Source organism: Glandiceps talaboti, chromosome 16 (assembly GCF_964340395.1).
Source record: "Glandiceps talaboti chromosome 16, keGlaTala1.1, whole genome shotgun sequence".
NCBI lineage: Eukaryota > Metazoa > Hemichordata > Enteropneusta > Spengelidae > Glandiceps > Glandiceps talaboti.
The window spans coordinates 6,569,806-6,587,350 of record NC_135564.1 but is presented as its reverse complement, the minus strand read 5'-3'; the positions used below and the strand labels follow the sequence as shown (position 1 = coordinate 6,587,350).

General features: G+C 36.4%; 1 protein-coding gene across 1 annotated transcript; it reads left to right on the top strand.

Moving 5' to 3' along the window:
* Positions 1–8,051: 8,051 nt before the first annotated feature.
* LOC144447598 (dnaJ homolog subfamily C member 9-like) lies at positions 8,052–17,522 on the top strand. The gene is made up of 5 exons (XM_078137674.1): positions 8,052–8,278; positions 10,121–10,273; positions 11,536–11,652; positions 14,071–14,282; positions 16,559–17,522. Exons 1-5 carry the CDS (start codon positions 8,185–8,187, stop codon positions 16,799–16,801), a joined length of 819 nt encoding a protein of 272 aa, XP_077993800.1. The 5' UTR covers positions 8,052–8,184; the 3' UTR covers positions 16,802–17,522.
* Positions 17,523–17,545: the final 23 nt, after the last annotated feature.

The following is a 17,545-nucleotide window of genomic DNA, read 5'->3' as shown; positions in this document are numbered from 1 at the left end:
CTAGTTATTCTTGTTTTGCTCTTTCCCATTCGAGATTTTTCATTTTACTGAAGGGGCATAACATTTGTAAAATTATAATGTAGAAGGGGTGATTTTTACCATGGTTCCATCATTTTACCCAAGCATTATATACCAGACTTGTACACATATGACATATAGTATATTTGGGATCCATATTAAAAATAAAAATCACAGAAGAATCAAAAATATTACTTGAAGAGTTGCATATGGGTTTCACGATTGAGATATTGATTCGATAGGAAGGTGAGTACAAATGCAAAAGGATTCCGAATCAAAGGCTAGCGGGAGCCATACAATGACGTCATGGGTCAAAGATTATGTACACTTCCGGTTGAATGTAGATTGACCTCTTGCTGAACAACGCTGTTCAAAAACCATAGCACAAAATATTCGATTGCACACTTCCTTCATGTGTAAGGGGTTTGTATGACAACTATTTTACAAGACTAATTGGAGGAAATATGTGTATTTTCAGTTGAAGGGAGCCATGTTAACAATCTATTTTGCAACAGCAGGGTAGTCCTGCTTACAGACGGTGCACGAGTCGAGTCTATATATATAATTATTACAGACTTGATACTAAACACGGAGATAGGAGGGGCAATTGTCAGAATCGAGTCCCGGATTACTCCGTATGCAAGCAGGACTAGCAACAGGGTTGCTCTGGATATGAATCCTAAAAATGTACTCGCGAAAATTGCATTGAAATATTCATTCAGACAAAAATATCATTTTTGGGATTCATTCTATTTATAATCTTGCCATGTTCAGAAATAAAAACGACCAATCGAACAGGGGAGTATACGTACCTTACGCGTGAATGGTGAATCGTTAATATTTTAACGTGAAAGGAAGAATGGAAAGAGCGAGAAACAGAGATAGAACGGTGTCAGAAAGAGACAGAGATAGTCTGACAGACAGAGAGAGTCAGAGACAGGAAGACAACTAAATTAATTATTGTTCTAAATAGTTTTATCCATAAATTGTCCTTACCATTGCTCAAAATGATCCAGACAGCAGTCACCACGTCACTATAGCGGTGCAACTATGAAGACAGCTACATGTTACAATAGCACCAATTACACTGTCCATCACAATATCCTTTCCCTATTGATTAGAATAATCCGTGAATGTTAATTATTAAAGCTTGGCAAAATCAAAATCTTGAATACAAAGCCAGTATGTAGTGAGGAAGAAATAGTTCCTTTGTTGACGCTTTACTTTATATTAGTGCCATGTATTTACTATGCAAACATTTTTCCATTTCTCAATTTCACAACATTTTGTTAGAAATATTAGTATTTAGGGGTACAAAACATACCCATTAAGAGTAAACTCGTTTTTGTACGATGAGAACTAAAATGGCTCAAACCCCCACCCCATTCTCAAAGTAATAGAATTTGTTGATTTTTTACAAAACCCTGCACACAAGTGAGATTTGTCTAACTCCGGGAGATGATGTCTGACAGTACAAATCAGAGAGAGTGATGGGTAAAACATTGCACAGCACCATCTGAAGTTAGATTTTTTTTAAGTGCTTACCATATGTGTCTTCTACAAAATTTTCAAAGACCTTCTCAGTACCGGAGCCATCAGATACAAAACCGCATCCACACAGTAGGTTGAGTCGATAAGAAATTGCCTGGTGCTGTGAAACTGGAATGTGCCAATATAATTGGTCGTAGTGTGGGTGCCAACATGAGCGGAGGTGTAAATCGTAGACTAGGGGGTCGGAGCTTGCACGAAATACGTTTAATACATTTACAAATTAAAGTTGTAATACATGTTTTACATTCTATGGTTGCACGAAATACATTCTATGACTAAGTGGTCGGGAAACTTGCACATTGTATGGTTGCACGAAATACCTTCTAGAATCGGGCAATGATCCGAGGAGCTTGCGTTGAATACATTTTTTACATTCTATGGTTGCACGATATACATTCTAGGATAGGGTGATGGTTCGGGGAGCTTGAACGAAATACATTTAATACATTTTTACATTATATGGTTGCACGACATACATTCCAAGATCAGGCGATGGTCAGGAAACTTGCACATTCTATGGTTGCACGAAATACATTCTAGAATCGGGCAATGATCCGAGGAGCTTGTGTTGAATGCATTTTTTTACATTCTATGGTTGCACGATATACATTCTAGGATCGGGCAATGGTTCGGGGAGCTTGAACGAAATACATTTAACACATTTTTACATTCTATGGTTGCACGAAATACATTCCAAGATCAGGCGATGGTCAGGAAACTTGCACATTCTATGGTTGCACGAAACACATTCTAGAATCGGGCAATGATCCGAGGAGCTTGTGTTGAATACATTTTTTACATTCTATGGTTGCACGATATACATTCTAGGATCGGGCGATGGTTCGGGGAGCTTGAACGAAATACATTTAATACATTTTTACATTCAATGGTTGCACGACATACATTCCAAGATCAGGCGATGGTCAGGAAACTTGCACATTCTATGGTTGCACGAAATACATTCTAGAATCGGGCAATGGTTCGGGGAGCTTGAACAAAATACATTTAACACATTTTTACATCTATGGTTGCACGAAATACATTCCAAGATCAGGCGATGGTCAGGAAACTTGCACATTCTATTGTTGCACGAAATACATTCTAGAATCGGGCAATGGTTCGGGGAGCTTGAACAAAATACATTTAACACATTTTTACATTCTATGGTTGCACGAAATACATTCCAAGATCAGGCGATGGTCAGGAAACTTGCACATTCTATGGTTGCACGAAGTACATTCTAGAATCGGGCAATTATCCGAGGAGCTTGCGTTTAATACATTTTTTACATTCTATGGTTGCACGAAATACACTCGGATCGAGCGATGGTCCTGGGAACACTTGCACGAAATACATTTTATAAATTTTTTACATTCTATGGTTGCACGAAATACATTCTAGGATCGAACCATTTTTAATCCTGCAAACTACAGCGGAATTACATTGCTACCTACTTTGAACTGTGTATTCTCATCCTACAACCATGGCTCCTCCAATAGAAAATATCACACACACACACACACACACACACACACACTCACTCACTCACTCACTCACTCACTCACTCACTCACTCACTCACAAACCGGTTATCGACCTAGTTTTTTGAGAAACAACTTATAATTTAGAGAACGCGATCGCTCTAGCCTGGAATCCATGCGAATTGGATTATTTACATGATTTGTCTTTCCAATCACTTGGCTTAACTTACTTGATATGACAATTTACACCTGTACTTCAATACTGTACTTCAAACTCATGTAATCTTAACCCTTGACCCCCATTGACATGATTCTCCTAAAGAGGCGATGGCAATTATTTATCCAGATCTAGATCCAGTTGGATATAAGTACAAAATAGCTAGTAATAATCAATATATTATGCAGAATTAACTCATTTGACTCATGACAACTCTTGATTTCACTCAACTTGACTCTTGACTGTGACATGACATTACTTACCTTTATTGACCTTGACCTACCTTTACTTGACTTTGCTTGCGCTTGACCTACCTTTACTTGACTTTGCTTGAGCTTGACCTAACTTAATTACCTAACCTGACCTAACAATTCAGAGGGTGGGTAAGGGGTATTTTGTTCTTTGTAATCGGGCCATTTTATGTTTCAATATTTTGTAAAACATTGCAAAAAAGTCCGTAAAATCGAAATTCAGTGGTTGGCATCCTGCGTAATCAAATGTTTATTTTGAGTGTAATCAGTAAAAGTATCATGCACTTTTTCTGTACACATAAAAGAAAAATACATACAAGTGTACCTTAACTGTAAGATGTTAAAAGGATTCAATAAAAGCAACACTAAACACGATCCGTCACATGTTTTGTTTTACCTCCTGCTTTTAGAATTGCCTATATCTCAAAAAAAACATTCAACAGGCAATCATTCAAAACAGTTTGTCAAAAGTGTAAGGAAACACTGACTGCTCATCTTACCATCAATCAACACTTATTTTTCTGTAAATCGTACTGGGTGACACCCTTGCCCACCCTCAATTTAAAATACTATAGTTCTACTCATGGAGTTGTAAAAAGTACAAACATCAAACATATTGTTGCATACATGCACTTCTGAAAACAATATTCAATAACTGTGCTTTAAACTTCAGTAACGACTTCTAAGGAATCAAAGCTGATGGAATCACAATGTATTATTTTCAATGAGTAACAAGTAATACTGTACCCCAAATAATATTAGAAGAATTAAATGTCAGATGAAACCATTTGACAATTTCACACACACACACACACACACACACACACACACACACACACACACACACACACACACACACACACACACATGTAATGACAATCTATAACAACATATTACAGTCTAACTCACAGTATTCAAGTCAAAGTATCGAGTTCACACATAGACAATGTGAATTACAAGTACTCCACCTACAATATAATTTGAAGCATATAAACTTGCTTGACTTACGATTGCTGATCTATTCAATGATGGCGATGAACCACATACTGCAACAAAAATGTTCATTTTACAATACAGTGTTAAGTCCGAGTATTTTCAGTCAAAGTTCAAAGTTGATATTGTCCAAGAGTGCACACAACTCACTCTACTAGTTCACTTTTGAAGATGATAATGATGAATGTACTGTGGAAACCAAACCATTATGATGTCAGGCAATGGCCATTACCATATACCACTCCGCAGAGGTTCCTTTAATCCAGGGATAGGAACACATTCAGACCGTATTACCTTTCACTTCAATTCCAGTCCGGATAAAATGTCCGTTCTTTGAGTACCAAGACTTGGCTCACTCCACAAAACCACCTGTTACGTATCAGTGCATGCACACAGTGCAGCTGTAAATATTATCACGAGGACATGCCCAAATCCCACAGTGTGCAAACTGGGTGCTCCGACACATGTTACTGGTGATAGGAAGAAATGAATGAAATGAAATGAAATGAAAAGAAAGAAACTTCAGACTGAGGGATAATTACACATGTAGGGCGAGTTCAGGATTAAAATGTTTTGCAATCCATAAAGCTAAAATATCCACATCATATCCCTGCGCTGTAACTGTGCGAGGTCTTGTCTCCTACGTCTACGAAACAGTCGTACGTTAATCGAACATGTCAATTCTCTGTTTGCCTAATTTGCATTTAACGTAAACAACTCAGCCATCTGGTAGTACTATACCATGATAATTCACTACCAACTAATTTGCATACAAAGTAAACCTTCACTGATTTACATACAACGTACAGATGTTTTGCGTTTGGGTCAATCCTAAGTCAATGTCCAGGTTACATACATTTACTTTCACTAAAACATCACAACTTCGCGAATCTGGGCTTTACAGTAATCGTAATAAAAAAAAAGATTATATGAGATTATATTTAAAATCTGTTTATGTATTTCTTTCATATATTGATGAAGTTGATAGAATCGACAATTTCGGTCGTGTTCATTCTTCAGTTTTCCTTACTGCGATCAATATTACATTAGACAGTGGTAGACAAAACATGTACTACATATTTAATCTACCAACTGTTATATTGTCATTGTTTTCAAAACATTTGGGATGACATTGATAATGCTGCCATATAGCATCGGTGTTTGCTGACTCAACTGAACCCTCGGCCATCACTATAGGGACAGATAATCCAGAGGCGTAGTTCAATGATGCTTGATTTACACGAACGCTAATTCCACAAACTGTATTTTGATCTTATATGTCATTCTGTTCGTTACTTTATTTACCATGTGAAGCAGTTTAAAGACATGATTTCGTGTTGGTAATGCCATCGTCATGCCATATTACATTTTTCCTGTATAATATTATTTAAGTAGTATTATTATCGTTATTCGGAAAAACCGGTTATTAAATAGTGGGTATTCTGCCGATTAGATTACGATGTTGTGACTTTTTATTTCCATTCCATTACTGTGTTCAAAACTGACTACTGATTATTAGTAAAATATTGCACTCTACAATTTTATTAAGTTTTGAATTACAATAAGTTTAAATGATTAGATATCATAATGGCATAATTTTGCATGTCAAATATTATAATATACCAGAATACTGATGGCACGAATCGAGAGATGTGACTGGTCTAGACATCAAATTATTACGTCTCACCATGTCATGAGCGATAATGAATAAACAGTTGGCACGCGTCCAAGTTTTGATGTTTACAAATACTACTTTGAGTTCAGGTTTGTCGTCTGCTCCGAGCCGAACGTTGTATCTAGTAGTCTACAGTACTGTTGAACTCTGCGAATTGTCAGAGGAAGATTTTCTCAACGAGACAGAGTAGTTTATGGAAAATTATGAAAGAAATTTCAAAAGTAGCCGAGCAATTGCGTATTTGTACAAGTTATCGCCTGCTATGAAACACAATTATCTTTATCTTGCTTTGTATTTTTCTTTTAAAAAAATGATATGTGCTGACTCTCCAGTAGCTTCACGCAGCAAGTTTATTGTAAACATTTTATCAATTGTGAACCTTTCATATTTCATTTTTGTTTTTTTCAAAATTTGTACCATACCACACTCTGGTATAGTGTGCGTATCGTAATAAAGATTGAACTACAAGTATATACTAAGGTCAAGGCATACACGGTTCTCGACTTGGGAGTGGAAACAGGTACGTGTACCGCCATAAAAATGAAGCAAGTGGAAAATATTACACTGACAGACTTACCATTAATCAAAATTGATATTTGTCTGGGTTCTTGTGCTAGAGTACCAGTATCACTGCACGACGCGACACACGGCAGACGTTCACAATATTGATACGCTTACTGATCAGATGTCTTGAGCCTGTTCTATTGTTATGCAAATTATTTAGGGGGGGGGCAAATAAAACCATACAGTTGGTTTTGACTGTTGAATTCAATACATTTTTTTGTATTTCGTTCACTGGTCAAAACCTCTTGGTGTACCATCCCCAGGGGTGGTTTATTGCTGAAATATTACTTCACCTTTATATTCTTTATTTTGTTGAAATTGATCAAATTCAACGTTGGTCAAAATGATGGGCATTATTTTTGCAATGGCCACTGGAAAAACATTGGCCATTATTTTGGCCATTGCAATAATAATGCCCATTGTTTTGATCATTGGAAAATTGATCAAAATAATGGCCAATATTTAGGTCACTGGAAATATTTTGGCCATTATTTTGCCCATTGAAAATATTGACCATTATTTTGGCCATGCTTGAATTTTAAACGTTGATCAACTTTTCAACAAAATAAATATGAATATCAAGATTAAAAGGAACATCACTTATTTCAGCATCCAATCGTTGCATGCGCGCGGTCATAGACATTTTGTGAACCGTTCGCTCTTTGGTCTATGCTTGTAAAGAATATGCTAAAGTTTTCGTTCGCATTAGAATAAAATACGGAAAAATATTATTATTATCGGATATTCAAAAAAATGTTGTTACCGGTGACTGTTTCGGATATTAAAGAGAGCCGAAACAGTCACCGGTAACAGCATTTTTGAATATCGTAAATCATAACGTCATTATTTTGTATTAGGATCATCCTAGACTAGAATATCACCATCCTGGAATAGAATATTCACAAGTAAATGTGGGACAAATTCGTCGAGCAGGTTCAAATGCTAGACTGCACACCGCTATCACCGTATTAATGTTAATCGACAGCGCAGCCAACGGCGACATAGGACAGGAGACCAGTCCATCATGCCAGTCTATATGTGTACACGTCTCTCAAAGACGTCTTTGGTCTACATTCCAACCCATACACTGACAAAATGGTATGTGTGGATTGCATTAATATTTAGTTTGGCGAATGTAAATTGATATCTGGAGATACTGGTGAATGGTGTATTAGAGGTTTTACTTCATGGTGAATGGTCACCTTAGAGGAGTGTAACCCCTCCCCATCGAACACTCCTTGAGTATATGTGGAATGACCCACAAGTCATGCTGTATTTGCGCGCCATTTTGAAAACAGCTGCGTCGACACTTTCTGTCTGTCTTGTGCTGAGTTGCATAATTTCAAATGTGAATTTACTATTATTCGTTAAGTCTAATCCCGGCGATTCACTATTTGTGTAGGTTCCCTAAACCAAGTTGAAACAGTATACAAATATGCCAGGACTCCTAGATAAATGCGAGGACGTCTTTGGTTGTAGGAATCTATACGAGGTTCTTGGAGTGAAGAAAGAAGCTAGTCAAAATGAACGTAAGTACAGTACATCATATGTACTTCAAGGGGAGAGCAAGAAAGACATTGAACCAAGTGTATGGTGCATGGGTTGTGTAACCATAAAATGAAGGAGACTGTGACATTAGGATTAGGGGTGTTGGTACATCGGATAACGTTGATAAATATTTGTTACAGGCTTTAGCCAGTGAGAAATTGTTTTACTCAGTGTGACTGTTACATTGAAAACTGGGTCCAGTGTCTTTCAGGTGTGCCCACACAGGGTCAAGTTGTGATAATTACCAAGTACACATATAATGTGCAAGCAAGTTTTTAGCATGATGATTTGTACTAGTCTTAGGAAACTTTGACCTGAGTAATCAGAGATGGGTGAAGTAGCATTATACTGTTGTTGGGTAGCCACCCAGACACCTACCTTATAGTACAACAGAGATCAATAAAACCTGAGATAAAACCAAGGAAATTTGAGGGATTCACCAGCACAAACCCTATGGAAAAAGATACTACAAACAATTGTTGTTGCTACCAGATACCAAACTGAAATACAGTCATCTTTAAAAACTCGTTGTTTTCCCACAAACAATAATAAACTAGAACAAGCTTGAAGATAGCAGTTATAACTGGATCTGTTGATGTCTCCAAAACATCTATCATATACCCATTATCTGGTCATATATATATTTATAATATACCTAGTGATAATGCTGTGCCATGATTCGCTAGAATCAGTCACGTGATAGGAAAATAGAATGACTATTTCCCTCGGGAAATAGTTCCATCAACTATTACATGGTCACGTGACCCGAGAGTTCACAGCAGGTCAAAATGGCAGCTTCTGAGGATGTCGTCTGCCACTGCGAGTTCACAGCATGAGGTATATTATAAAACACATTTTGCCTGGCCTATATTCGGGCTATAGCACCCGTTCATTACCCCCTCGTGACTGTGAGTTACCAGAATCACATGCTATTTCTTTGGCCTCGGGAAATAGCATGTGATTCTGGTAACTCACAGTCCCTCGGGTGTAATAAACGGGTGCTATAGCCCTCATGGCCAGGCAATATGTGTTCAATATATATATGTTATTAAGATAAATAGTGTGTCTTTGTGTATCAACACACTAAACTAGTGAATTGGTGTTACCATAATACTAGTAAGTTTTAAACTGGCCTCTAGTGTTATGGCAAACTGGTTGCTTCAGTCACTTACTAGTCAGATTCCAGTAGTATGGTACTAGATACAAGAGACAGCCTTATCTTTCACAAAAAAAATTATGATAATATGGTGTTCGTACAGTGTAAAACAAATGAAGCATAGAGAAAAATGAAATACTGCACTGTATACTATAGTGTAGCTACTATTCGAAAAACAAATAATCCACATAACATCAGGAAAAACCATTACAGTAACAGGTATATAATACAAATGACTAAAGATGCCCTTATGCCATTGCAAACTATGGCCTCTTTTACGACACCATCCAAAACATGCTGTCCAGAGAGAAGTGTAGCAGAAGAAATAGCAGCTCTGGTTTGCGAGAATGGCCCTTAAAATATGTTGTCTTGTGTCAGTGATAAATGCATCAGCGATGGCAGGAAAGTAGGAAATGACACTCCTGATATTCGATAATGGTCTTCACCTTTCTAATGGATAGATCTGTCCTAAATTGTATATTCATATGATAATTTACAATTTACATATTTTAATGTACAGATGAAGTAGGATTGCATTTCACTTTGACCAGTTGTTCAACACATGGTTGTTAAATGAATTAGGTGACTTGAACACTGTCAAGACACACATATGATTAGGTCAATTTTGCTGCATCTGTAAACTGATTAATGCTTACATCTTTTGCAGTGAAGCGTGGCTATCATCGTATGTCATTACGAGTACATCCAGATCGTGTCAGCATCACAGAGAAGGAAAGTGCAACTGCAAAGTTTCAAGTACTAGGCCAAGTTTATTCCATCCTGTCTGATGCTAGTAATAGGGCTTTGTATGACGAGTCAGGTATGTACATAACCTTTTTCTAGTACAATGTAATGTGAGTATATGCACTTTAAAACTTAGAAATAACAATAAGTGTGATACTACATTTCTGACGATTAATGTTAATTATGTCTCTTTGGGCTTTGTGCATTTACATCCAGATTTGCACTACATTATAGCATGGTAGAATGAAAGAGTTGTCATTGTGTACACTCGTTTTCAAAGGCAATTCACAGGCATAAATGTCCCCTAACTTCACGGAGGTTATTGTCAAACTTGAATGCGTAAAGTGAACACAGCAATTCATCTGAAAATCCATGGCAACAATGAGCAGCTGGTGATTTTGGTAATAAATTTGGTATGTGTGAATGTCTTGGGGATGTGTTGTGACAGAAAGTTGATATTATACATGGTACATGTATATACAATTTTGGACAAAACATGATCAGACTGGGGTTTGTTTGTTACTCACACTGAAACTAATAGTACCGGTACTATTCAGTATTCAAGATTAGGAGATGCTAACAACAACCACATGGGTAGACTGTCGACAGTTGCTTGTGCCTTTTTTTCCTTCGTTTTATCTAAACTTAAGTTGTTGCCGCGCTCCAATCCATCACAATACTACTATAATCGCATACTGATATCAAGCCTTTGGCCCTCGATATCAGTATGTGATTATAGTAGTGTTGTGCCGGATTGGAGCGCAACGACGACTTAAGTTTTGGTGAAACGTAGGAAAATAGGCACGAGTGACTGTCGACAGTCTACCACATGGGTGGCCAGCTCTCCTTTAATCAAGCAATGTTTAGAAAAAGGGTTAACAGGAGTGGCAGCCATAAATGTTTCATACTTGTTACCTGTTATGCGTCTATTGTGTATTTTCGCTGAATTACCAAACAAGCTTTTTCTGTGAAAATAAGTGCCTACTTCTCATCTTTGGTATGAGCAGTGTGCCCTCTAACCCAATTTGACACACCACTGATGCACACAATTTCTAGTGACACACCAAAAATTGGTGTTTCCCTATCTCTTACTATGTGGTGACTCACAAGAAATGCCAGTTTTTCTCATTTTGACTCACAACAACAAAATTTGGCTATCATTCGAGGACTGGCTGTACTTTAGGAAATACATACACTGGGTATGAGTGTGGACTCAAATGACAAGGTACCCAAGGTCACTCATAATTTCTTTGACTGAATGGAAAACAATATAGGGAATAATTTGTAAGTGTCCAATGATACAATCTACACTGATGATCTTTATCCTTAACGTTCCAGGTGAAGTGGACGATGAATTGGATATTGACCAGGATCGTGATTGGGAAGCATATTGGAGAATTCTTTACCATAAGATATCAGTAAAGGATATTAAAGAATTTGAAGAGAAGTATAAAGGTAGATTTTTAGTTTCTTATCGATTATGCACCATCATCTTGAAGACTGCCCTCTATGCTCACTTGTGGCATATGGTAGTGGGGCGCCCTCTATGTTATATTGTGTAATTTCAGGGTATCTCACCTCATGGATCATGTTATAGTCTGTGTTTCTCTTTACTTGTTGTAACACCTCAAAACTATCCCCCCCCCCCCAAACAATTATTTCATTTATTTGTGATAAATAAAAAAATTTACTTGATTTACTACTGTTTGCACTTTCACCAAAAAGAAGTATTTGAAGTTGGAACAAACACAGACACCACATATGCTTCCATCATTACTGTAGTTATCATTCAAGTCTGTTGTCATGTGACTTGTTTTGTGTTTGACAAACGTTATCCTTTTTCTCCCTAGGGAGTATTTGTTTAAGTCTTTTAGATAATTAAATGTAACTCACTTCCCCCTCCCCTTCCCCTCCTCCAAAAATGTAAATGAAGTCATACCAGAGGATTGTTTATTAGCTTGAGACACACACACACAAGCACGCACACACACACACACACACACACACACACACACACACACACACACATACACATACATACATACATACATACATACACACACATGCACATACACACATGCACATACACATACATACATACATACATACATACATACATACATACATACATACATACATACACAAATTTATACAGGAAATTGACATGATTTGCTGTGTATATCATTGTGAGAATGGTATATGATAACCTTTCTTCCTGATTTCCATAGTAACCTTTCATACATGGTGAACAGTTACGTGACCATGATGAAAAGAAATGTTTTATTTCAACCTAGTCCACAAGGCTGTTTTATATTGTCAATTACATAAAGGGATGTAAACTGTGTATACAATTTTGGGGGTTATATCTACTGTACACTTGTAGTATTCTACACCAGGACAATTGCACAATGTCAGACAAGCTCAATATTAAAATGAACTCTGTTTATTTAGGCAAAAAAACCTCACCATCCCTCTAAACAAACATTTTACAAGTTCGCCATCAACACATTGATATATTATGTAAACCATGGTGGAAATTGTAGTGGCCACACCACTGAAACGGATACAATGTAAAAACATGGTAAACACATGAAAATACTGACCAGAAACCCAACACTATGTATCAAATTAGAAGTAAATTTTAATAAACCTAGCATCTCAGTTGTAAATACAGTACCTTTTATCATTGAAGGTATGAAATTTTCAGACTTTGGTTAGAAGCACGGAAATAAAGTTCAGCAATTGCATTGATACCAGATCCCTGCCACATAAACAAATGAATGAAGTTTGTGTATTGATCTTGTATGACATATCATGTACTAGTCGATTTTCCGGTTCCAAGATGCATTGTGTTAGAGTCACATATGTTGTTACATTTACGGTTACCGTAGTCTTTTTTGAAATAACATTTTCATCAGGAAATGATGGAAAGACATGTTGGCTTCTTAGATTATGAATGATTTTATAGAACAAAGACTAAATGCCATCAATGACAGATAGTGATTTTACAGGTGAACACAGGGTACTGTCAGGTGACAACCATCCACCTGAGTAGTGCATGCAAACCCAATGCATCTTGGAAACCAGCAACAGGTCTATCGTCTCTCACTGAAACACTCTTAACCTTCACTTGCTATGAGTGAACATCAAACCTGGAATTTAATATTTAGGCGGAATATAACAATAAGTCAATGGTGTAGTTTACGTGTAGCATACATACTAGTTGTTGACAATGGCATTGCTAAACGTTGAGTTATGAAAACAATACCAGATTGTGATTTTTAATGCCTTTGAAGTCATTCATTGATGTAAACATTACACGAGATCAGTCAAAAATATTTTGTAAACCATCTACGGTAAGTGTAAAAACTTACAAACCTAGCTTATGCTGCTTTACATATAATTGTTCTTGTATCTAAAGTTCAAAGTCATAATATGACAGACAGAAGTTCATCATGTGATGTATGTGTGTGTGTGTGTGTGTGTGTGTGTACAAGTGTGGTACAACTACAATGTAGTATATATATTCTTTAGTATTTGCAAAAGTGTGTGTGGTGTTCTCCATGGCCATACTTTCACAAATGTAGCAAGAACAACTGCAAATATCCCATGATACACATACCCAAACTGATATTCATGCATCCCTGGGCACAATCTCATCACCTGGTCCAGATGTTATTACATGTGTCTATCCAAAACAGCAAATTTCGCAAAAAATACTATACTGTAGTGTTATTTGCGTGATTTCTTGTATATGGAACAATAGTGTTCATTTCTATACAGGTATGCAATAACATTTTCAGTGTTGCACTGCAGTAGTATTCATGCACCCTACAAATGCAATAATATTCATTGTCCATTATAACTATTCAGGTTCTGATGAAGAACTGAAAGATTTACAGGAAGCATACATGGAGTATGAAGGTGACATGGAGGTCATTATGGAAAACGTCTTGTGTTGTACGGAGGAAGATGAACCCAGATTTCGTAAAATTCTAAAACGTTGCATAAAGACCAAACAGCTACCTGCATTTGATGCATTTACCAATGAGAGTAAAGGCAAGAGGAAAGCAAGAAAAGTCAAGGTGAACATTTGTTCTTTTATTCTGTCATTTCTTTTTACAATGACTGAAGCATGACTGAGGTTCATTAATGTCATAGACGAGGCAAAGTGTCTGTATTTGGGATGGGGGTGTGTGTAAATAACTTTGTCAATAACTGCTAGGGTAGATTCTCAGTACCTGCAATAGCAGTTTACCCCATGCTAGAGGGTCAATCAATTGGTCAATCAATCAATCAGTCAGTCAAAAACATTTGTAGAGCATTGGAATCCAGTACACAGTTTACATTGTATGTGCAAAGGTGCTGAACAGTAAGGTTATTTAAAATGCTTAAAGATGAGACTTTGTCTTTCCTGATTTTCGAAATAGAACAAGAAAGTCGCCTTTTTCTCATGTAAAGTAATGCATTACAGCTCATGTGAACCTAAAGTAATGCATTACAGCTAGTTAAGGCTGGACATGATGGTGTCAATCAAGAAATCAAATGATTGTGCCTAGGGAGGAAAATTCCATCTCAGGTAATGAGGTTGAGTAGATATTTGGTAGGGCTGTTACTTTAGGGTGTCCCGTTGGGAAATTGTTCAAATTAACAACTGATCACTGAAAGGTGGAATAATCGTGAAGGCATAGCAAATTGTCTGTGTGTACTGATTAAAATTTAAAAAAATTGCTGGATATTGTAGCTTATTAGTTAGGGTGTCTGATTCTCAGTTCGTGTAATAGCATTTTGCTGCATCATGCTAGATGGTCGAAATAGAATTAGAACAAGACAGTCAACTTATTCCCATGTGTGCCGATAGAAAAGCATGTGTAGCACATGGAAGTCATGTGATAGTGTCGACCAAGAAATGAACTGATTATTTTTACGACACATAAAGGTGTTAAAATTATATTGCAGTAAGGCCTAAAAAAATTGTGTGGTTTCGATTATGTTCATTTTAGAATAGGTGGGGTTGGTAGATTTTTTTTTAGTGTGTGAGTGTCTAGTTCAGGCAGTTATGTTTTCCATTGTTTTCCATGTGGTCTCTGTGTTATTGGTTTCTTCTCATCAGATGTACAGCCATTACAGATTGGAAGAACAGTTTTATATTGTCTTTTTAAGTTGATGTCTGTTTCCTCATCCACTATTTCTCACGAGACTTCACAATTTTTGCGGTTTTATCATATTTTTTTTCTCAAATATGTCCCAAAAAAAAATGAGGGTCGGCAGTGAAAAACTAGATGGGGTCAGGTAACCGGAATCAAACTATTTTTTCAGGCCTAATGAGACAAATTGTTTTCCAAGGCAAAATATTTTTTGCTTATTATGCAAAGGTAGTAATGAAAAATGGTCAATACATTTTGTAGTGAACATCTCACATCTGCAATGTTTCGTAATTTAAATAGAAGTGCTTTAGATGTACAGAGAACTTGTCGATCATCAAATTATCAGTTTACTAATTACTAATTAGTCGTAAAATTATGCTGAAAATACAACTTCCCACCAGACTGTTAATTGAATGTAATGATGTACAACTACAATGTCAAAAAAAGATAATACACTTTTTTGTAAAGAATGAAGAAAAAATGTTTCGTAACAGTTGCTATAAGTTACCAGTGTATGTACAGGGGTCACTGACATCATGATGTTGGCCACACAATTGTGACCTTGCATATGCAAATTTGTACAGTTGGTGACTTTCCAGCCAATGTCTGCCCTGACATGTCTTTAAAAACATGAAATGAAAATACACACAATAAACAGAGTTACCTACTTGACATGTACAGTGTTGGGCTTGAAATTGAATTTAACTTCTACACTTGGTAGTCAGGTTTTGCTAAGTGAACTGTTTCAGCTATGATTTTCTAATTTCAATTTTCAAAGTTCTTGCATTGTGACTGTTAACAGCAGAATTGTTGTTAGCATTCTTATTGTTGTTTTTTACCATACTGTTACAGTTACATGTATCCGCTGAAGGTGTAGTAGTGTAATAAAGTTGTTGTTGTTATTATTGTTGTTGTTATTGTTGTTGTTATAATTTTCTATTAATTTCCATTGGTCTAATACACTACCACCTTAGATTTGGTTGACATTATTACTGATATGGTGTTCAGTAGTCTATGAAGCTATAGAAAAAGTTTGTCCAGAACAACAGAATATCTAATTACTTATGGCTCTACTGATAAGATTGCACTAATGCAAGAACCTGGGATCGAGACCCTGGCCTTTAATCGTCAAATTATTTAAAAGTTACCCTGGAAACATTACTTGTGAAAAAAATGATATAATGGTTATATTTCTCACGTCCATGTTTTTGCAGGCAGAGAAGGAAGCTGCTGAAGCAGAGGAACTTGCTCAGGAACTAGGACTTGGAAATCCTGGAAGTGAAGATTCCTTGATGGCCATGATCAAACACAAACAAAACTCAAGGCAACAACAAGCTGATGATTTCTTTGCTAGTCTAGAGGCTAAATATGCCAAACCAACCAAGGCTAAGAAAAGTAAAAGTGCAGGGAGTGCTAAGAGCCCCAAGAAAACTTCAAAGTCAACTAGAAAGAAATGAGTGATAAAAGTGAAATTCTGACAAATTTTGGACATACTGTAGTTAATACTGAATCCACGAGGGGTGGAGTTCACTGGACCTTTAGAAAGACCAGCATTGATATGCTTAAACTTATCCAGTGTTAATAAAAAGTAAAATATTATTAAAACTATCCGGTCATCTTCAAAACTGTTTATTTGAAATATATGCTGTTGATGGCACACATTCCTGACATTCATAATTCAAGCCAGGAAATGTCAGTTAAAACTATACAACAAAATGTTCCTGGTTACTGGCAAAATCAGAGATATGTATGACCATGGCGACTGGGGGTCAAACCTGTTGACAAAATAACAAAGTATAAGATGTTTAGATAAAAACAAAAACAAATGCTGAATGTCAATTTTACATGCATGTGATTTGTAAGAATATGATAAATGGTCTAGAATCAAATACTGGTTTACAGATTCTGTGTTGAAAGATGTAATCTTGTTTAGCCATGGATGAAATTATAGTTCAAAAGAAACAAATTTGTTGAATTCAAAATAATCATATTTGATATGGACTGAAGAAAGTTGGCTATACTTGGTGTAATGGTTGAAGAACACTATATTTGATATGCTTATGATAACACACCATATTTAGTATGGGTTGAACATAACCGTATTTAGCATTATTCTAATAACATAACCATATTTGGTATTGGATATTCAGTATAGGATAAAACCATACATTAACCCAACAAATCATGATACATTTTATATA